This window comes from Erpetoichthys calabaricus, chromosome 7, assembly GCF_900747795.2.
Source record: "Erpetoichthys calabaricus chromosome 7, fErpCal1.3, whole genome shotgun sequence".
In the NCBI taxonomy this organism is placed as follows: domain Eukaryota; kingdom Metazoa; phylum Chordata; class Cladistia; order Polypteriformes; family Polypteridae; genus Erpetoichthys; species Erpetoichthys calabaricus.
The window spans coordinates 138,147,729-138,171,187 of NC_041400.2; the positions used below are offsets into that span (position 1 = coordinate 138,147,729).

Below are 23,459 nucleotides of genomic sequence, written 5' to 3' on the forward strand. Positions count from 1 at the left end.
TTTCATTTTTGAAATGTTTTCTTTCTGAGAACTTTATTTAGTGACTAGACATGTGTTTTGTTAGAGTAGTGCCCCTAGGAAGAATTTTTGGAACAGGTATGCAAAGTTGCTCACAATGGTGGGTTTACTTATTGAAATTTTGGTTTGGGGCCAGATGTATCCCCCAGGGGAATTTATTTAGTGACCCCACGTGTACTTTACTCCACCCGACTGCACAAGGTACTCCTGATAGTCCCTAATAAAAGGAAACATACTTGAATGTCCTTCTTTATATGAAACAAACAATTAAATTTCGCTGCTTCTTAGTTAGGAAGGATAAAGGGGGGACTAGCCAAGCTTCAGACATCAACTGTTTTTTAATTTTAATACTCATCTTTGAACTGAGAATATAAACCATTTTTCCCCTTGGGATTAACACAGTGTACCAAATTCAAAAATATATCTGGCCTTTACAGCTTAGTATTGGCATCTTTGTTTACAACCTAAATATGGTATATTTATGTATTTATTTTTTATTTATTCTAACTAGGTGCTCTCTGGATGTGCATAGTCTTAAATCCTCACTGCAAGCCAGAACAGAAGGCAGGCTGGCTGAAACAGCTGAGAAAGTGGAACAGTGTAGATGTTTGCCCCTTGGAAGATGGAAACCATGGAAACGATCTGCCCAATTTAACCAATGCCTTGCCTCAGGGTGCGAATGCCAACCAAGGTGAGCTGGTCATGACAGGCATATGTCATCAGTCTTTAATTTGTACAGCTTTTGCTGCTGACCAAAATCTCTCAAAGAAGCATTATTTGTATTCAAGCCTATCTCTAGTCCTGGCATGAAAAAGCATTGGCAAATACTGTTAAGCATTAATTTCTCCAGTAAACTGTGGCATCAAAAAATCAAGACCATTCTTCATGAAAATACAATTGGTGTTCTGTTCTATCTGATAATGTTATACAGAATATACTAATAGGCAGTTACTAAGATATTTGGGGGGGGGGGGGGGGGGGGGTTGTGGTATTCTGTCACTGCTAATTTGTAAAATTGTTGTGTGTTGTCAATGAAATCAAATTGAGTTTTCAAGCTATTAATCACTTATAGCCCAAGCAATTCTTTTACAGGTAATTATATATTCTGTTATATTTTCCGTTTGGTGTCTGGACATTCTTCTAATAACAGAAAATGATGTCATTGATTTGATAGTGCTTAGAAAATGTACACTCAGTGTATCAATATATTCTAAATACTATTTTTAAATCCTTGATGCTCAAATATGTTCATCTCACTGTACAATACTGCATAATAAAGACAAAAAAACAGATTTAATATGAAATTGGAAGGAAAATATACCCATGTGGCAGGAATCTAAAATAATAACACTTCTGACACTGCACATGTTTGCTCTCTGCATGGCCAGATTCAGGAAGCAGGCCTCACCGGACTGTTTTCACACGAGCCATTGAAGCGTGCGATCTCCATTGGCAGGACAGCCACTTACAGCACATTATCAGCAGTGACCTCTACACCAACTACTGTTACCATGACAACACTGAAAATTCACTCTTTGACTCTCGTGGTTGGCCCCTATGGCATGGTAAGTGGCCCAAATAAGTATATATTTTGATTACTTCTTTCATTTTTCAGTCTGTTTTTTATTCTTGAATTACATTTCAGTAAGTGCAAAGATGATGATGTTTGATGATGATATTTGTTAATTAGAGGCAGTGATGGTTGTAATGTGTAAGAGCAGTGGAAAGAAAAAAACAATTCCCACTTATTAGATGATTCATTTCTTGACTTCTGTTGTCCTATTTGTCTTTTGTCAGGGTTTTATAGATAATAATTTTTAGTCATTGATGACAGACTATTTTTTATATGAGGAACTGGCACATATATTGCACTTGTGTCTCAATATATTTTTGATACTTACATTTAATTTATCTCTGCTATGTGTAATTACTTTTATGGTTTATAAAATTCACATTATTTTTTTTTTATAGAACATGTCCCTACAGCTTGTGCAAGGGTGGATGCACTGAGATCTCACGGTTATCCAAGAGAAGCACTGAGGCTAGCAATTGCTATTGTTAATACTCTCCGGCGGCAGCAGCAAAAGCAACTAGAGATGTTCCGTAGACATAAAAAAGGTAGGCAAAAATGAAGCAAGTCCAAACATCGGTATTCATAATCAGACATACTGTATGAGGCCTTATTTTCTGAAAGTTCTGTTTTTATTCCTAACTTTGCTACAAAAGTGGTAATTATTTATTGGGCACAGTAATGTTTGAAACATCAATCTATTTTCACTTCAGCTAACTTAATGAAGCTACTCAGACTTTAGCCAGCATACTCTCTGGACCAGCAGACCAGACTGATCTTTTTTTTTTCCTTCCCTTCTCATGAACCAAAAAAAAACTAAGAACATATACTTCCTGTTTTCATAACTTGACTTTACATATTTATATTTTGTGTTCTTATGTAGTTTATAAGTCCTAGCAGCTACAGATAAAAAAATATATATATCTTTTGAAATATCAGTTGCAGTAATGCTAAGTAATTTAGTGGTAGTGTTTAAAATGAAATTATTTTCTTTATAGCAAACAAAAAAAAAACTTTTGGGAAAAAAAAAAATACAATCTAATGAATTATAGTCAGATATAAAGAGCATGCAGTGTATAAAACAAAAAACATACGCTGCTGCAATTTCCAAAGGAAAGGAAAGCATACAGTGACTGAATCAATCAAAACCAGGCTTTTCTGGAACCAAGTTCTGAATTCCTGAATTAAAGGATAAGTTTGGTATTTTTCAAGTCAAAGTTATTTCTTCACAAACACGCTATAAATGCATTTGCAACAAAAATTGTGTTATAAAGTTATAGATTAAAAAAATATCTTTTCCTGCATTGCTGCTTTAATTGCAGTCTATGGGGCATGGAGGAAAAGCTTAAAAAATTACCAAATATGTAAATTTTTCAAGCCAAGACAGTAGTTGAGCATTGATAAAAACAATTTAAGTTTAAATTAGATCATCATAAAAAGGATGAAGATATGTGATAACTTGAAGTACAGGAATGTATACAGTTAAATAATTTTTTAAAAATAATTTTGGGTATAGAAGAGCCTGGCACCAATCTTTGTTATCAAAGAAATAAAGGATACTTGCCTGTTTTGATTTGAATTGAGGAAGTCCAAGTAAAATATTTCAAATCACTGTTGTTCTTAAAAATATTTGACAAATTCAAATGTGGAGTGAAGGCAGAAACTTTGATGCCATGAGGGAGATCTGTCCGCTACTTTCTCTCCACTGCTGTTTGTGTTATTATTGTATTGTATCAAATGCTTTACAACATTTTTAAACAAAACTTTTAATGTTGTGTAGATCTCATATTGCTTCTTCAGATGGCGTTTGCTTAAGTAGTTTCATTAGAAAAGCTTTTGTATTTTTTTGTTTAGAGCTTCTTCATAAAGGAATAACATCTATAACAAACCTGGAAGGCTGGGTGGGACACCCACTTGATCCTATTGGTACACTTTTTAGTACACTAATGGAGACGTGCAGAGGAGAAGACAGCTCACCTGCATTTTTGGACTTTACAGGTATTTTTTTTCCAAACCACACAATATGAATATGCTTTTTTTTGGTTTATTTACAGGTTATTATATTAACTGTCAATCAGCGTTTTTAACTGTATGTCTTCTCAATTGAGAATTATCATATGTCATTAAAAACAATACTACATTTACAATGGAATGAAGAAGAACACTAAATACACCCTTCGCCTAACCAGCACCAGGTCATTTCATAAGGAGTTCTTGAATGTTTTGCATCTAGAAATTTCTCTGATGTTACTTTGTTTCTCTTGTTTGGGCAAGTGGATTTCCAGTTTACCAAATGTTATATTGCAGTAACAATGAAAAAAAAGTTTCTTACGTTTGTTTATATTGGTAACATTATCTGAAAGTACACTCCTACCACAAAAGCTAATGGGGTTTTGTTTTATATAGATTGTTGTATTTTTTTTTTAATAATTGGATTGATTTTCACTTACATGATAAAAATAACATTTTGTGCTTGTTGTAAAAGCCAGTCAGATTAACACTAAGCAGACATTCTATTAATGCAGTAAAATACTGTAGAGCTATGAGCTTATAGTTTATTTTGTCTACATTTGCTTTCAGCTTGGCAGCCTGCTTTTAAAAATTGATGCATTCCAGGGAATAAATGCATATCCTACCCCCAAGCATAAATCACATTTTATTTAAAGAATTGGGATTCATATAAAAAAATCACACTATAAGGGTCACCCATCTTTGCTGTATTTTTGCATGTACAGCATGACAAAAGTAAAGTTCTAATCTTACACATCTTTGCATCTTGTGGAAATCAAACCAGCAACGATCTTCCTGTAGTTTCCCCATGTTTCATAAATAACTTTGGTGTCAGTAATTGACAAGGGTCCTCCCCGGTCATACAGCTACAGAGTCATGTTATATAAACAATTGGACAATGTGTTAACAAAATGTTGGTGGACATGCACTTGAAATGCAGCTTGCTACAGGATATATTTTGTAGCAGGCTACTTTGTAAATCATTCAGGCACAGTAACTTGTCTATCCTCATTTATCTGCCATTGACCTTATTTAACTTTCTAATAAAAACAGAGTTTTTCATGTTTTTCTTCCCATATTATATAAAGGATCATTTCTTACTGACCTTCAAGCTTTGGTATATAGCATGCATCATGTCAGTATCTAACCACACTTGAGAATTTCAATTCAAGACCTTCTAACAACATAATGCAGGCTGTCTTTTTGGGGAGCACAGTGAAAAAGTCCTTTGCTGATACAATTTTGCTTTAAAATCAGAACTCAGTCTTCAAACGTTTTGCTCTGTCAGCTAATCTGTCGTCTTCTATGCAGTTTTGCTGTGCAGTTTATGCATGTTGGTACAGTGGTCTGCTTAGTTAGAAGCTATGTTGCTTTTCTTGTGTATTATCCAGTATCTGTGTTGAGTTGCAAGGGGATAGGTGTACCGTATTCACCTTGATTTTGCATTTTTTTTCTGTTTTATCTCTTTAAAATGATATATAGTATGGTGGTTCTGGTATAGGAATATGGATATCTTGTAGGGTTGGCCTGTCTATATTTGTTGAGTATGTCTTCAGCTCACTGATTACCTGAACAAAATTTATACACTGCACGTTTATGCTACAGAGCTCCACTAGTTAATCACACTGGGGTCTGAACAGTGCCAGCTTTGGGGGTAACCATCATCCCATGTATGCAGTTCTGATTGTAGTTTTTAGCAGAACTTAGAATAGTTGTACAAGTGCATAAAGCAGAGTAAAATATGTTAATTTGCTGTAATAAAAATTAATTTAAATAATAATTGCTTGTGAGCATCTGTTCTTATGTGGAACGGTGTGAATCAGTGCATCAGCGAGTGGTACTGAATGCTAGAGAGATTTAGTACAAGTCTGAACTGCATTTTAAAGTTTTATTTTAAATTGTACACCTGAATAAAAACATGGAAGTCTGTCTTCTTTCTTGTGCAAATGTAAGTTTACTGTGCTAATGAACTGTTATTTAATGTGGCACATATGTAGTGCCCTCGCTTGGTAACCTTTTAGTTTGTCTAACTGTGAATTAATTCTTGTGCTTTATTTCTTTCTGAAAGTACTGTTACATCTTTTTTGCACACATTCATTTTCAGCAATAGGCTCTCCTAAAGTATAACTTCAGTCTTTTTCAAGTCAAAGTTATTTCTTAACAATCTTGATTTGTATTAATTTGCTACCTGAAATTGCATTGTAAACCTGAACTTTTCTTGTATGTTTTAAAAAATGCCTTATCCGTCTGTTGTTGCATTTTACAATGGAGTTGAAGGGATCCAAACATGAAAACAATAGCCTTAAATTTACTGAATACATCTGTTTTTCCAGAAAGTCAGTGTTTTCATCTGCATCTTGAGATTACACACATACATTCTGCAAAAGAGTATGTCCATATCGTTTTAGGATGGGGGAAAAAAAGCAAAATTTTTGTGAGATTCAACTATTTTAAAAGGAGATAGATTGTACACTTTACATCATTACTAGTCTTCCTCTGCAGCTATCCTTCAGTCCCAAGGTGCGCAGTTTCATCCAGCATATGCTTTTCACCTCAAAAAATTGTCCCCAGGTACTGTCATTAACATCATTTAATGTTGATATCCAGATGTGAATTGCTGTCTCTGTTCTGGAGACAACCAGACATTCATTGAAAAATGTCACAGGATCACTCTCGGCACATGAAGGACTAAACTTTTTTAATAATTGGCAAGTAATACTGATGCATTTTTAGAGTTTTGTGTTAAAACAGGTAATTTTCCACAGTTAAACTAACTGCCTGATACCAATCACTCTGTAAATACACAGGGAGAAAGTGCAAACTCTTTTCAGAACCTAGTGCTGTGAGACAGAAATTACATCTCTCTGCTACTACTCTGCCTATGTCAAAACATCTGTGGTATTTGCTTATTGAAATGTATGCCTATAACATTTGTTCTTTTTGTCACTAGATTGCATGCTATGTGCGTGCTCCACCTCTCTTTTAGTCATCACTAGGGGGCTCCGCCCCCTGCTCGCTTCGCTCGCCAACCTCTGGTGTGGGGTAATTATAAATAGCGTGATGTATGTATGAGATATAGCATAGTGTGAAGGTGTAGATGACGCATATAGGAAGCCAAGAATAAATTGCAAGGCACAGTGTAAAGATTTATCGGAAAATTTCTTTGTATACAACATTAGTAGTAAAGATGGTGTCTTGTTCTTGAATGAGTTTCTCCTGGCATGGATCATTTATAACCTTAACTTTAACGTCAGATGAACGTCGAACTCGTGAGAAGGCCACATAAAGTTGTGCATGTCCAAAAACGGGGTCAGAGAGGTAGATGCCAACCTTGTTCATGGTTTGGCCTTGTGATTTGTTGATGGTCATGGCAAATGCAGGTTTAATGGGGAACTGTCGCCGTTTAAGTGTAAAAGGTAATTCTAGGTCAGAACTTGTAAGGTCAATTGTAGGAATCAGAACAGTATTGTTAGCATGTGATCCTGTAAGAAGTCTTGCTTCAATAATATTGTGTGTCATGGTGTTGACGACTAAACGTGTACCATTGCATAAACCTTGTTTAGTGTTAAGGTTTCTTAATAGCATGATTATTGTTCCGATTGAAAGGTTAAGATTCTGTTGTGGTAATCCGGCTGGGTTAATAGTGTTCAAATATTGTAAGGGGAAATTAAGATGGTCATTGTTGTCATCAGAGTCAACTTTGTCAGAGCTTAGAAAGAGCTGTGCCTCTACAGGAAGTAATGCAATGACTTGGTTATTTATGTGATCAACATTAATATTTTTTGGACATAATATAGTGCGTTGTGTTAATGAGATTGCTGTTCCAAATATCTCCGTAACTAAGTCGTCGCAGATAAAGGCTTGAGGAATTGTAATAATATCTGGGTGAAGTCCATCTGTATTGGTGAGTGTACCATCTCCCAGTTGTAATAACCAATTGTTATATTCTGGATCTGGACATCGCAGGTTTTGTACCAAGTGTATCTTTTGAAAGCAATGCCAATTGTCCGAGTAACATTTTTTCTTCCGCGGTTTTAGAAGCGTGTTGTAGGCGCCGACGTTTATTGTTTTTTTTTGATGTGGGTTCGTGTTTGTGGTCCCGTTACTCGAGCCGTCTCGTTCTGTACCCGTGATTGTGAATTCATGACTTGTGTGTTCTTTATCGTTGGGAATATGGATAAGTAATAAGGAGGATCGCACTCACTGTTAATATGCGGACTGTTCGTTTCTTCGTTTTACTACCAATCAGGTGGCGCGCCTGTATATGTATTGTAGTCCGGTCTCTTGTTGTTTATGTATGACGTCGTCCGCGTATTTTAAGGTGGACTGAACAATAGCTGAGCGCATGGCATGTGGAGCAATAGCTAAGCACTGTCTAAAATCTCCTCCTAATAAAAGTACCTTTCCTCCAAAGGGAATATTATTATTCATCAACGCAATGCCAATTGTCCGCGTATTTTAAGGTGGACTGAACAATAGCTGAGCGCATTGCATGTGGAGCAATAGTTAAGGACTGTCTAAAATCTCCTCCTAATAAAAGTACCTTTCCTCCAAAGGGAATATTATTATTCATCAACGTTTATAGAAGTTTATCCATGGTGTTGAGTAAGTGACTGGAAGCCATTGTACATTCATCTATAATTAATAGTTTGGCAAGACGGATGTCACGTGCATTGTTACTGTTCATTTTCATAGTGGATACCGATGTTTCTGTGATTGGGACCGGTATTTTGAATAAGGAGTGACATGTGTTTTTGGAGCCGAGACATTTTTTCTTCCGCGGTTTCAGAAGCGTGTTGTAGGCGCCAACGTGTATTGTTTTCTTTTTCATGCGGGTTCGTGTTTGTGGTCCCGTTACTCGAGCCGTATCGTTTTGCACCCGTGATCGTGAATTCATCACTTGTTTGTTCATTATCGTTGGTAATATGGAACGTTAATAAGGACGATCGCACTGACGGCCAATATGGAGCCTTTTCTGATCGTGAATGCATGACTTGTTTGTTCTTTATCGTGAGTAAAATGGATAAGTAATCGTGTTTTTTTTTTTTTTTGAGGGGCGCGCTGCCTCATTTTTTATTTCTGTTAGTGGAGGGGGGCTTTGTGTGTCGTGGGTCTGGATCCTCTTTTTTGTGTGTGTCCTGTTTCGTGTGGTATGGGCTTCGTCTGGCGCTTTGTTGCATGGGTCTGTTGCTATGGGCGCGGAGCATCATTGCTCATTTTCCGGTGCTTGGAGGGGGGCTTTGTGTGGCGCCTGCGCACTACATCTTTTGCGTCCACGGCCCATGTCCCTGCGTCCATCTGGTTTACCATTCTCGTTTAGTAATATGGATCATAACTGTCCACTTTGCGCCGTACTGGACATAGGGCCTGCACTAACAGTCTCCATAATTGTCTGTCTTGGGTGAAATGCTTTGTCTGTCCCCAGATCATCCCTATGGTCTTTAGTTCTGATTTGAGAGTTCTTTTCCATGTCAGAGCTGGTCTCCCTCTCTTCCACTTTCCCAGGGGATTCCAATCTAAGGCATGGCTTGATATGTCAGTCTGAAATCTGCATAAGGTGTGCCCATTCCACTTCCACTTCCTGTTCTCTCTTAGCAGCTGTCACCTGCACACTGATACCAGCTGCAGTAGGCAATATCTTTGCATAATAATGTGATAATCATTGCAAAATAAAGAAAAAAAAATAGTTTTGAGTGGCAGGAATAAGCTGACGTATAATTCAGTATGTGTACCAGTGTTAGGGGTGCATCAGGGAAAATGTCAAAACTCCATCTGCCATGACTGCCGCAAGCACACGAGTGAAGAGAAAATGAAGTAGTACCAAAAATGTATGGTAAAATTATTTCAGGTTTCCTTTTGTTGTGACAAAGATGCCTCATAACAAGCAAGTTGTGTTTTCTTAAGTCAAAACCTTATCCTCTTCAAGTAGACATATTTGGTAAGTGTTAAGGATTCTTTTCATGTTTGTACCCTAGGCACCTTCAGCTCCATTGTAAAGTACAAGAACAGGCAAGGTATTTTATAAAATTTATAAAAAACACTTTACTTTAGACACACTTTCATGTGGCAAATCAATTTACAACAGAGTTCAATGAAATAACTTTAACTTGAAAAATACCAAACATAATCCTTGATGTTTGTGTTATATTGTCTAACACCGTGTTTCCCAACCAGTGGGCTGTGGTGGCATTGCAAGTGAGCCATGGCTGACCCCATACAAAGCCCCCCATATAAGTATATACTGTAAGTTGCAGTATGTCTTACTGTACTATAGATACTAATCATGAGAAGACTATGATAAATTCCAAGGTAGTCATAGTCTGCAGTTGCAAACCAACTGTCTAGAGATCTGGGTGTCCTCTGAAGTTGCATATCCAGAGGACAGCACAAAATCAAGCCTCCATCATCTTTAGAACACTTCTTTTTTATTTGATAACTCCAGTTTGGGACAGTATACATATGTGTACCACAGAATTCTCACCATGCTATCAGAAAGACCACTAACACACCACAAATCGGTAATGGAGTAAATGATTCAAAAGTCATTACTGAAAAATACCAAAACAAAATCTTGTTTATAGTTTTGTAGAATGCATGAAGTAAACTCTGATAAAAGATTCAAAATGATTCTGTGTCCTGAAGGAACCAAAATTAAAGGCATTTGGCCTCAAACATAATTTTTGGAGCAGACATAACACGATACGTTATCCGCAGAAATAATTCCTTATGCTGGTTGGAAGCATGATATGTGGATGTTTTACATTTCGTCCTGGTAGAAGACTAGTAAAGATGAAAGGCAAATCTGATTTAGAAAAATCCAAAGGACTCCTGAAGGAAAACATGCTGTAGTTTGTAATACATGTGGGACTTTCAGATTAATCTGCACAGATAAAAACCTCACTTGGGTGGCTTAAAAAGTTGACATTATTGCTAATCATAGACTTTAGGCCAGGTAAGAATAAAACGCAGGAGCTAAAAATTGCTTTCACAAAAGTTTATTATTCAATTTGTGGTACCTTTAGCAATTTTGCAAAAAATGGAACATAACCTTTAAAATTCAAAGCCGGTGTACATTTACTGTTTCCTAAAACATTTTTTGCTGTAATTTATGGTAAGTCAGATAAGCATTGACGCAATGGGATGAATACTTATTGAGTTAAGTTATTTCAAAGAATGCTAATTTCACACATTAAGATTCCATGCTGTAACAACTGAAAACACAAAAACCTTCAGTTGGGTGGATGCTTTATATGGCTGCTGTATTCTTATGAAAACTGATTTTTTTTAATTCTAAAAATATCTTTATATGAATTCTAAATATGTCACACTCAGTTTTCCATTATGCACTGTGCTTACATGAATCTGCCTGTGCCATTTTTAAAGTGATGTTCTCTTACCATTAAGAGAATGGTATGCATATGCTATAATGATTCCTTTTTACTGTTTCAAGGTGCTGTAAATGTTCTTTATTAAAGACAAAAATGAAGTCTGATAATCAAGATTGTCAGAATTATTCACATTCAAGTTTACTGGTATGTGTACAGTGAAATTCTCACTTGCATGTCCTCCTCAGATTTATAATATTACTACAATAATGTGAAGTAGCGCCTCACAGAATACTGTTTTAAAAGAACCACACCTAGTAGAAAGGCTCAGTCACTTTAAGAGAAAAGAATATGCATAGTTGTACCAATTTGTTCTCTGGGATTGGAGTGGATGGTGTAGCGGGCGTATCAAATTGATGGGTCCTTGATGGAGATGCATGACTGCCACCTGTCTACTTCCTTTTGGTATTCTTCCATTGCAGCTGTGTGGTTTTTGAATTGCGGTACTGCAGAAAGCATGACTGGCCTATCAAGGATGCTTACAGTGGGTGAATAGCATGAACAGCAGATGCTGAGGACTGCAGGAAGTCTGGTATGTGTGCGCGCATGTACTGTAGTTAGTTTTCCATAGATGAGGTCCAGGTTGCGCACGTGATAAGGGAGGGGCGTTTTTGGCTCCCGTCAGGTGATGTTTTGGCCTGTGATAAAACTCGGTTGAGTTCAGAGGATCAGTTCAATTCAGAAATCCCACTGAAGCTAAAAGTGAAGACCTCCAGGTGTAACAAGTACAAACAACAAACTTAAAATTGACAACAAATACGAAATCATAGAATGAATGTAACATATACATAAGAAACAAACATGCATCTCTTAGAACAAGTAGCTGATCTGTTACCTTATGACCTTTGGATAAATCTGCCCTTGAATCTAATAGTGTTATTGTTAATGGTTCTGCACTGCTTTCCAGAATGGAGGAGTGAGAGAAGTGACTGTTCAGAATGACTGAGGTAATTAATAATGCTGATTTATCTTTCGAAGGAGGGTTAAGACAAAACTGTTCAAAAATGCAAGTTTTTATTTTATTTTATTTCTGTATAGGGAAGGTAGGCTAGATTATAGGGGTCAACAAGACTGCTCTTCAAGGGCAGCAAAATGAGACATTGAAAGGATTAAGCCACCTGCGGATTAATCTAACAACAAAAGCCTAGCCATGTGAGAAACTGTTGATTTGTAGGTAAATAAGTGTGGAATGCTTAACCAAGGACTCTTTCGATTTCAAATAAAGTTGGAAGTTATCAATTTCACCTCATTCTTAAAATTATGATGGGGTAAGTACCTAATTTGATTTAGTACCTGGATAACGGGGGACGAGCTTAGCCGCTTGAATTTGATTGTTTAGTGGAACTATAACCTTAGTCCAGTTACTTTTATATCCAGATAATATTTTAAAATTTCAAAATACATTTAAAATAATGGATGGTCTGTAGGAACATTCTTTGTAAAGAGGAGAATTTTGTGTGCATATAATATATAGTGATGTGAATTTTTGATGGAAATGGGTGCGAAATGTTCAAAGCTGTGAACTATAATGGTCAATATTTCCTGTGACAAACTTCAGATTAATGGTGACAGTGGGAAAAAGGTGTTGATTAGATTTAGTACCACTTCTAATGGTGTTAATCATGCCGTAAACTATGATCCAAACCCAAATAGTGGAATATGATCAATAAGCATATCCAATAAGCATATCCAGTTTAGACTATAGCATACCTTTTCTGCATTTAACAATAATATCATAGATGGGGAAGAAAGTGAAGAAGAGGCAAAAATAATTTGAAGAAGTAGGCAGACATTGTCAGGCCCCATGCATGATTTACTAAAACCAGCCTGGTAAGGATGGATCAGCTTAGGGATGACAGACTGCAGCCTAAGGAAAAACACTTTGGCAAGCAGTTTTGCCTCAATGTTTGATAACACTTAAGGCCTGTAGCTGGAATATATAAGGGAGTATTCATTTTGCTTGAGCATTTCTGACAGAACCATCATATTAACACAAGGGTTTAAATGGCCAATTGAGATTAATGATTGCAGCTGTATTAAGTAAAAAGACTACAGCAGCCAAAAAGAAGAGTAAAATACTTGCATAAGTCCATTTAAAGCCGGTGCCCTCCCATAATACATACAGTACTAGATAACAGTGTTTTGACTTTATAATAAAAGTGAAAGTAGCAAATAATTGGAAGCAGCAGCTTAGATAGGAACTCCTCAGTTTTTAGCCTACAAGACTTTTTGATAGTTAGAACACAAGTTGAATGATTTACTGTAGTAAAAATTAGCCAGTATCTGTCCTTGCAGTTTTTATTGCTCAGGTGTGAAAGGATGATGTGAATTGAAAGAGATTAGGCTATCTTCTCTGCAACTGGTTGTGATGATAGGCAAACTGGTAGTGGTCTACACTGCATGGGCTATTTAATGTGTCCAAGCACCAGTCTCTCAAAGCATTTCACATCAATGTGAGTGGGTACCTCTGGTCTGTAGCCATTCAGACCCTCCACTTTTGTTTTCTTAGACACAGGGATGGTTATCTTTTTGAAGCAGGTGGGGACTACAAATTCCCACAGATAGATAGATAGATAAAATTATCCAATGAATGAAAAAACAATCTTTATTTGTCCCTAGTGGAATTTTGGCTTTTTTACAGAAGCTCTTTAAACAGATAAATACATAAATAGATAAGCAGATATACACTATCACACACCAGAATGACTAAAACGGAAGAAAATTTAAGAAGAAATAAAATAACATTATATTGGAAGATGTCACAGATATACACATACATACACACAGTGTTGTTTTTTTGAATCATCCAGACTGCAGTCAAAGTTAGTTACATTCTGAAAGAGATTACTCTGGATGCAAATGACAAAAATTTCAGTTGAATGCCAGTTGTCTGAAAATATGACCATCATTTGTGACAGGTACCATTACAAATATTGAAATGGGAAAGAAAATTGGAACAACTTTGTAATGGTCAGTCAAAGCATATACTACAATTATATTAAGTAGAAATAAAAAGTAATATAAACAACAACGGCAAAGAGTCATTGATTTAAATCCTGAGACCTTAAATCACGAGAATCCAATCTCAAATAAAGCTAATAAAGTAAAGCAATGAAATGAGTAATTTTGTTAGGAAGCATCATAACACTTGTTCTCCCCCTAGATCTCTTACTTTTATGTTTTGCATCAATTGGTTACCTTTTATTTTAGCAAGATCTTGGAAAGCAGTATAGCACAGAAAAAGACAAAAGGGTATTGATTATCTTAGGAATGGAAGTTTGCGGGGTTCATTCTCCATCTCTAATCAATTGTGGAAATCTGAGGAAGTCTGTTCATCTGTTTATCTTTGAATTGCGTACAATTATAGGAATAAGTATATAAAGATTGTGAGAGAGTGCTTATTTTATAGCATCTTTCATACTGAAGATAGTGGAGTGTTTCATTGTAAAATTAACTGAGTAAAGGAACATGGTGCCTAGAGCCATTTATGCAGTAGAAATGAATATAGGGTCAAAGACAGGCATCCTAAAGATACAGTCTTGATTAACTGAATAATATTCTTTTGTTTGTCACATGTTGTTATTTTTTTCCAGCATGTACAGGCACGTTATATCAATTAGTGACTATAAACTGGCTGCTCATAGCAATATATGGGTGTATGCACAAGTGTACCCTGTAATGGGTTGGGAACTACCATTGAAGTACTCTGCAATAGACAAAGCAGGTTTGGAAAATGATCTTGTGGCTAATTTAGAAAATGCAATTGAACAAAAGGATAACAGACTTAAGCAATAGGGTAAACTTAGATTCCTTTTTTTCTTGGTATACTGTATTCCAGTGCTTTAATTAAAGATATAAATTTGTCACATGTAATACTGAAAAAAAGTCCTCTTACTACTATCATAGTACAGCAAAGGTTAATGCTTCCGACTGGACAACAGTCAAGACCTTAAAAAAGCGCTTGGCCCTCTGTTAGTAGCTTGTTAGTTGTCTGAGATTGTGCAGCCATGCACTACAGTAGACTCGTACCTCTAATGTATTCTGATGTGGCGTCCAACATCCAACAGCATGCAATGAAGATTGTTTTGTTGTATTTGTCTTGCTTGATGTTCATTTTACTCAGGAATCAGTGTAATTGTGTAAGGTTGCCTTGAATCAGTGGCAGCCAAGCCCTATGGAATAAAGTTAAAGGCCCCAATTAATACATGTGAGCAATCCTTCTCTTTTATTAGCTTAAATAACATAATTAGTGGGAGATTTATGAAAGGTGTCAAGTTAATGCAGTTTTTACTTTGCACTAATCTGAAGGTATTTTGAAGCCCTTCCTCAAAATGACTGCATAATTTGCTTAAATTTATTTCTAGATATAACATGGAACAGAAGTAAACAAAACAGTTCTGTCAAAGTTACATGTACTGTCATCTGAAAGAAGATGCAGATATTGGTTGTGGGCCAAGGGGACAAAGGGTTGCTGGGGGCAACATTCTCTCGGTTCCTCCCTAAATGAAACACTGCTTGTCTTCTCAGAAATAAAACAGATGTGTTTCAGCTGCTGTTTTACACATAGAGGTGAGGTACAGGATCATTTAGTTGAATTTAACTCCTGTACTTTTTTTTTTTTTTTTAAATTAAAGGCATTTAGCTATCCCTTTGAACATTAGTTTTAGGAAGCATTATTTAAAATTTTACTCTGTTAGGTATATCCACATTTTCCCTCCTTTTTCCTCTCCTGGAACAAATGGAGTACAACCTCATTAATTAAAGACATACTCTCCTATGGTAAGAGTGAAGATTTTGTCAAAATAAAATAATTAAAATTGTATATAGAGCTCTGCCTCAGGCCAATTGTTTGTTTACAACCAATCATCTCTCCCCTGCTTTTGCATAAAGGTCAGTACCACAGCATTTGGCTCTACCCATTTTAAGTGTCAGCTCAGCTTTCCTTTAACCTCCCTTCTCTATAAGTCTTCCTTCATGTTCTAAATTTGTGAGTAGAGGTAGTACACTTATTGAATGCTTTAAAACTGTTTTCATGGTTGTGATATTATTATAGCATGTATAGTATAACACTAGTATTGCTCAGTGTCTAGCTTTGTGTGTAATACATTGTTACTATAATAATTTATTAAAGTATTCACAACATCTGTTTTTATACTGCTTTTACACGCACACGTTTTTGGTCTTCAAATATGTCAAATAACAAAGTAAATGAGCTTTAAAAAAATATTGTATGGTAAACACACAGGTTATTGTTAATATGAGGGAGAGCACAATTTAAAACAAGAAACTGAAGACATCAAACAATCTGTAACTAGCATTGTGGGGAAATGACTTGTTGTCTCTACACCTTTTTATTTTCTGTATCCCTTCTCTTGAGTTGGCTGATTTTGCATGTGCAAGAAGGGGTCTTCCACTTCAATTTAAAAGTTCTTCAGCTGCTTATACATAATTATATATGACTGACCCCAAGAAAGAGGTAGGAATCCTATTAGGTCCATAATTAGATATTACATTGCTGTTGTCCCCTAGTGGAAGCATGTTGAGAAGGCACAATATATAAAGGGAAGGTAAGCTTCGTTGTGCTTCATCAACCTTTCCGTAAAACTGGGCACTTTGGTTTTTTTGTTGTTTTTTAAGCATAAAACCAATAAAGAGAAGAATCATTTTGGCAAGGAGCAGAATACTCCCTGCCAAGGGTTTGCTTTGAAGTAATTTAACTTAACCTTGCCACTTTTATCTCTATGTATCCTTTATCATTTTTATTGTGTTTGATTTCTAAAGCTTTATTTAATAATTGCTGTTGATATTTATCAGGTATGCTTTTCCTGCTGTTTCTTGTTGCAGGTTTTCCTTTTGTTATAATTGTTACGTTGATTCTATTGTACTTAGTTTGAATATTTAATAATAGGGTATAATCTTTATTCTTTAAAGTAGGGTGTGATGGTTCAAAATGATAATAATTAATTTTTCTGTCCTTCTGTCAGTTGGATGTCCTAGCTTTACTTTGAACATATGGTTATGAACCCTTAGACGTCAGCTGTGTAATGTGGTCTGTGTCAATGTTAGTATTTTTCTACTCCTGAACTATATGTTGGCTACTTATTTGTTTATTCATAGCTGTTCTGATAGGTCTTTGGTGCTTGAGTGGAGTAAATCTATTACATTTACATACTGACTTCTTAATTACGCACTGAGGCTCAGCTTTGTGGGCAGAAAGAGTAACAGCAGTAACTCCACACTCATTCAGTTTTTATATAGTCTGAGATGCCTACATGGCCGTGAACTTTATTCCAGCAACAGTTAGCGTTACTCTTAGTCTCATATGTTTTTGTCACAGTGTTCCTTTTCAGAAGTATGTCCTGAAAGTATTACGTAACATTTCTGGTCTGTTATACTACTTCCTAAATTCTGTGTTTTTTATTTGTACAGAACTTATTAAGTTCTGTTTAGTCTTAGGGAACATTCTGTTTGTTTCTCCATTTTCTTTTGGAATCTTAACATTTCTATCTTTTTGTTTATTACTGAGTGTACTAATCAGGTTATACTTTGTAGCACTGTTGATATTTTTATTGTCACTTTCAATCTATGAGGATGAATAATTAACATATATTCATATAAAATGTAGACTTTATTTTAACTTCAATGAACCAAAGCACTTCATCTAATAAAACTGGGTTTACGTAACTATATCTTGTCCTGCTGTAAAACTGCTTTACACCTAGCACAGAAAACACAGCTGTAAGTGGTATTCTTTTCTGTACCTACAGTATTTACTTTGGAAACCTGCTACTAGTACACACACCACACACATTAAAGGTGCCAAGTTGTTAAGTATTTACAGTTAGAATTAAAACTGTTTCAGAATAGTCTTGCTTATAATGCCTTTTGATTTCTCACTGTACTATAGGTTTCCATTAAACTTTATACATACTGCAATAGCAATTACAGTTTTACTTTTTCCTGTTTGTTTGTACCTAATCTTCATATTCCAACAATCTGGTGTATTGTATACAGAAACTTAGAAAGCAATTCCAGTTTAGGTTAAAATGTTGCTGTGTGTCAGACACCAGTATTCACAATAATGACAGACAATAGACATTGACTTTGCATAATAAGATGATGACATTTCAGTACATTTCAACATTTGACTCATACATTTAATGTAAAATCAGCAAAGATCTGCCTCTCCCCCTCTTTTGTTTATCAAAAGTCCTGTCTTGAATTCAAAAGCTATATCCTGTTTAAACACACTTCCTGTTCATGCACTACTCTGATTTTTTAAAAATATTTATTTAACAGTGTATTTGTGAGCATATGACTGAATAAATGTTATGTGGAGATGAGTTGCAAGAGATTATGCATGTGCATTCTAATATTGTTTACTGCTGGCCCTCATTGTGATCTCTATTCGCTATGAAAACACAAGATAAAAAGTTTATCTTGGTCATCACTACAAATATGGGGTAAACAACACGTTACTATTTTTGGATGGCATATTCTTTTAAAAAAATCTTCAATCCCTAATCACTGACTAATGGATGCATGCATCATTGTTACTGCTGTTTCATTTGTTTTGATATTATATTCTTAGTAGCACGCAGAGCAGTGAAACTGTTGTGCCTTTAAAGTGACAAGGCACAAAGATTTATTTAAATAGGAATCGAAGCATAGTCAAAAACCAGGTGAAAGTTCACAACAAAAAATCATCCTACCTTTTGCCAAAGACTAAATGAGAAACCAAATGTTGTAGTTGAAAAAAAATCAAAGCGAGAAGTCTTTATATTGAAGGTCAAAAATAAAGCAAAGTAAACCACACACTAACTTAATTTAATTCAATCTTGGATGACCCCCAGAGTGCACTGTGGTGACCGTTTAAACCGTCACTCAAAGATGACACACTCCTATGTGCTCCCAGTTGGTAACCATGGTAACAAAAGACATACCAATCACAACCCTAATACAAAAAAAGACATGGAAATATACAAAGAACCTTAAGCAAGTTTTGAATAATTTTTCAAACTGCAGAATCAAACTCGGCATAAGTCAAAACCTTCATGGCAAAAAAGATGCATAAAAAAACAAGAGAATTTTTAAAAGGGACCAAATCACAATAGAAACAAACTCAAATAAACAAATGCTTCACTTAAAAAAGTGGCTATAGGTATTTGCTTCATAGATGCCTTTACTAAGCATAGTCTTTTTCTGTTTTTTTAAGTTTTTTTATTAAATGTTCTCTTTTAAAACAGCTGTCAATCTGCTGGCACAATACGTAAAACATTTTGGTTGATCTTGATTTATTCACAAAAATGTATCATTTATGAATTTATGAATCCACCAGATTGATTAGCCCACCCTTAAACAGTGTATTAGCTGGAACCTCTTTATTTTTGAGTTGAAATCAAAGAACTCAGACTAGAAGGCAAATTTATAAATGAAAAATATATTTTCCTTTTGTGAGACAAAATTCTATTTTATTTCCAGTAATATCTGCAAACTTTAGCCATTTTTGTGTGTGTCAAGTATAGAATGTTACTGACAATGCTGGAGTAGATTGTATTTTCTCCCTTCTCCATTTCCTCAAAAATTTCCTATAATACAAATGAGTAAAATACTCATATAATAAAGTTTTGGTTTCAGTGTTAGATGACTTTATGTGAAGTTAGAAAACTCTCCATAAATTTTGTTTGTATGCACCTTACAATTGACAGATTAACTAATTCTTGCTTTTCACCTTTTTCTGCTAAAATAGGCACATGCTGGCTCTGAAATGGAGCAGCAGGCAGAGCATGTATATGGAGGGCTTAATAGGGGGATTTTTAATTTATTATAGTCATTCTTGTATGCCAAATCATAGCAATGATAGCATATCCTTGAACGCTGATAAATGCACCATAGATAGTTTAAGTCCTACAAACTATTCGATAGTTTGCAAATGGGTTTAATGGTATAAAATAATTACAGATGGTGTATCCTCAAACTGTAGGTGAACTTTTGTGAAGCAGCAACATTTCTCCCCTTCATTGGGTCTGATTTTCAACTGAAGTTGGAAAGAAAAGATGCTCAAATATTAATGTGGGCAATTAATCTATTCATTAATATGTAAATGTACAATTTACAGAAAATAATGGCAATGAGCCTGGTAAGAGATTTAAAAAGATCTTAACCATATCGACCATTCCACTGTCCAGGAGATCATCTAAAAGTGAAGATTTCAAACAACCAAAAGCAGAATGCAAGACGCTGAAAGAAGTCTCCATAAACCAAGAATTTCACACAACCTTCTAGCTTTTGATGTCAAAGTACATGAGTCTACCATTAGGAAGAGACAGCACTATTTGGATCTACTTGCCTGGATTTGCCAGGAGTAAATCTTTGATGTCCAGAAAGAACATCAAGACAATACTAAAGTTTGCCCTAACACCTAAGCTAAGCAAAGACTAGGACTTCTTTAACAATGTGCTCTGGACAGATAAGACAATATTAGTTGTTTGGTCACAGTACCAGAAGACATGTTTGGTTAAAACCAAAGACAGCATTTGACCAGAAGAACTTGATACCAACTGTAAATCCTGGTGTTGCGAATGTTATGGTTTGGGATTTCCATTATTGCATCACGACCTAAGCAGCTTAATATCTTAGATTCAGCTATAAATTATTCATAGCATCAGAGGGTGGGGGTAAAGCTTCTGTCTGCATTGGTTTCTGTACCACTTACACATTCAGACTGCCCAATGAGTAGCTAATAAGCAAGTGCACAAGCTTCAAATCGGGCAGTACAGTGGCGCAGTGGGTATCGCTGCTGCCTCACAGTTAGGAGACCCGGTTTTGCTTCCCGGGTCCTCCCTGTGTGGAGTTTGCATGTTCTCCTCATGTCTGTGTGGGTTTCCTTCAGGTGCTCCGGTTCCCTCCCACAGTCCAAAGACATGCAGGTTAGGTGCACTGGCGATTCTAAATTGTCCTAGTGTGTGCTTGGTGTGTGTGTACGCGCACCCTGTGGTGGGCTAGCGCCCTGCCCGGGGTTTGTTTCCTGCCTTGTGCCCTGTGTTTGCTGGGATTGGCTCCAACAGACCCCTGTGACCCTGTAGTTAGGATATAGCAGGTTGGATAATGGATGGATGGATCAGAGGGTGCTGGAGGATAATGTAAGGCCATCTGTCAAAAAGATTGAAGCTCAACCGAAAGTGGACCTTGCAATATGACCCTTCAAAGAACTGGCTGGAAAGACCAGAATGAGGGGTTCTGGAATGGCCATGTCAAAGTCTGGATCTGAATCTCATCAAGATGCTGTATGGGGGATTTGAAACAAGCCATGCACGCAATACACCCCTCAAACATCACACAGCTAAAAGAATTTCACATCAAGTAGTGGGAGAAACTTTCTCCCGGTCAATGTCAGAGACTGGTAGTCCGTTTTAGCAAATGATTACTTGAGGTTTTTTCTGCCAAAGGGAGCAATAACACCTATTACAGCCAAGGTGTGTTTTCTTGTTCCACAGACAGAAATTATGGATATGTTCATTTTCATTGAATAAATTATTCAAAGTCATATTTTCATATTTTTTTAATTGCATCATCTTTATTTAAAGATAACATTTAAATGAAAATGAAATCTTGATATGTTCACATATGTTTAAAAGAAAAAACATTTCATGGGGTGTACTTACTTTTTCATATAACTGGGGTTAGTTTTCTTTTTTGTCATTATAATTATGCACAATGACATTTGATATGACATATCTCATAAAAGCAGCAATATATAAAAATAGCTAAAATTTATATATATATATATATATATATATATATATACACAAACAGCAATAAAATAATAGCTGAAAATAAATAATAAATACATAGATTCATTATTCCATTAGGAGAGTTCACCAAAGTGCCTGTGTGTATGTGTGTGTATTAACACTTCAAAAACAAGTTTAAATCAGACATGGTGTCCAATTATTTTATAGGTATGATCACATGGAATGAACTAAAGGAAAGAAAACTTCTGCATACATAAACATCAAAGGGTGCTGTGTAGGTTCCATTTACCTATTATGTTTTTCTTGTTGTGAATTATCAGCTCCAGCCTGTAAGTGGTAATTTGGAATTTATCTTTACTCACAGAGCACATCACTCAGACCTTCTAATAATCATAAATTAAATGAAAGAGAGAGACCATGGGTGACAACACCCCTGTCTGTGTCACTACCTTCTGAACATTTAAAAAACAATTACAATTTTCACATTGACCTCAAAGACACACTATCATCACTGTTGAATCAATGATCTTCTTAAGATAATAAGCAAGGTTAATTAAGACTGTTACAACAGTAATAGTACTGCTTAGCATTGTATCTTAATAGAAAATATCAAATATAAAATCCATATTACTAACCGAGAATGGTAAACCGGATATGGACGCAGGGACCTGCCCGTGGACGCAGGAGACATAGTGCGCAGGCGCCACACAAAGCCCCCCTCCCCAGAGTGAAATGGGAGAGACTACGAACTGTCTGACATGCCGCAAACCAGGTAGGCACGGCTCCAAAAAGAAACCGCTCGACTGACCGAGCTACAAAGTGAAATGGGAAACACCACGGAGTCTGCAGTGGTCCACAATGCACTGCATGATAGTACGGAAGAAGCTCCGTATTAACAATGGGGGGCCCCAGAGTGACACGGGCGGACGCTCCGTATTAAACGTACGTCATCCTCACACGTCCAAACTATACAGCATAGGTGGATCACATTACAGTGATGTATTATTGACAGTACAGTAAAGATCACAGTATCGCAAACAAATGGAAATTAGTACTCGAAAAAGGGAGAATATAATCACCACGGACCAGGTGTCATTGAAACAAAAGCAGGATAAAGCGAGGTCAAAAATAAAAGACAGAGTAGAAAACAAAGTAAAACGTCATAAAGAGGTTAAAGAACGGGGCCAAACACATGGAGAGCAGGTTACAGATGATGAAAACTGGAATGCAACAGCTTCAAAAAAACCTAGGCACGAAACACATGCACAGTGAGGGACAGAATATAAAGGCGGAAACAACGACAGTTAAACGTCCACACCACACAGCGGAGGCAGACCCGGAAGGTACAGGCACCTACATCGCGCGTCGGAAGGCGCGGGACAGTACGAAAGGCAAAGGCGCCTACACAGCATGGTAAAACCTGACATAATACGGAAGGCGCAGGCGTTGCCGCCATATTGTGAGTGGCACTACTGCGGAGTGAAGTTAGGAATAATGTGCTGCTTGGGATCGTACAAAATGCCGAACGCGACCCACCGTCTGAAACTGCAGAGGCAAAGCAGGCACGGGTTCAAACCGAACGAGCTCGACTGACGGATATACGCCTACAACGCGTGTCTCAAACCGCAGAAGCAGGGCAAGCATGGGTTCAAAACAACGCAAGCTCCTACAACACGCGTCTGAAACTACGGCTGCCCAGTGGGCATGGGTTCAAAACGCCGG

At 36.4% G+C, this 23,459-nt stretch overlaps 1 protein-coding gene across 1 annotated transcript in view; it reads left to right on the forward strand.

The window, feature by feature from the left end:
• Positions 1-23,459, forward strand: part of zswim6 (zinc finger, SWIM-type containing 6) — a 228,064-nt gene that overhangs the window by 171,276 nt on the left and 33,329 nt on the right. Inside the window, exons 5-8 of the mRNA XM_028805456.2 lie at positions 530-709; positions 1,407-1,583; positions 1,990-2,136; positions 3,443-3,586. Coding sequence (XP_028661289.2) covers positions 530-709; positions 1,407-1,583; positions 1,990-2,136; positions 3,443-3,586 — 648 coding nt within the window. The remainder of the gene's footprint in view (positions 1-529; positions 710-1,406; positions 1,584-1,989; positions 2,137-3,442; positions 3,587-23,459) is intronic.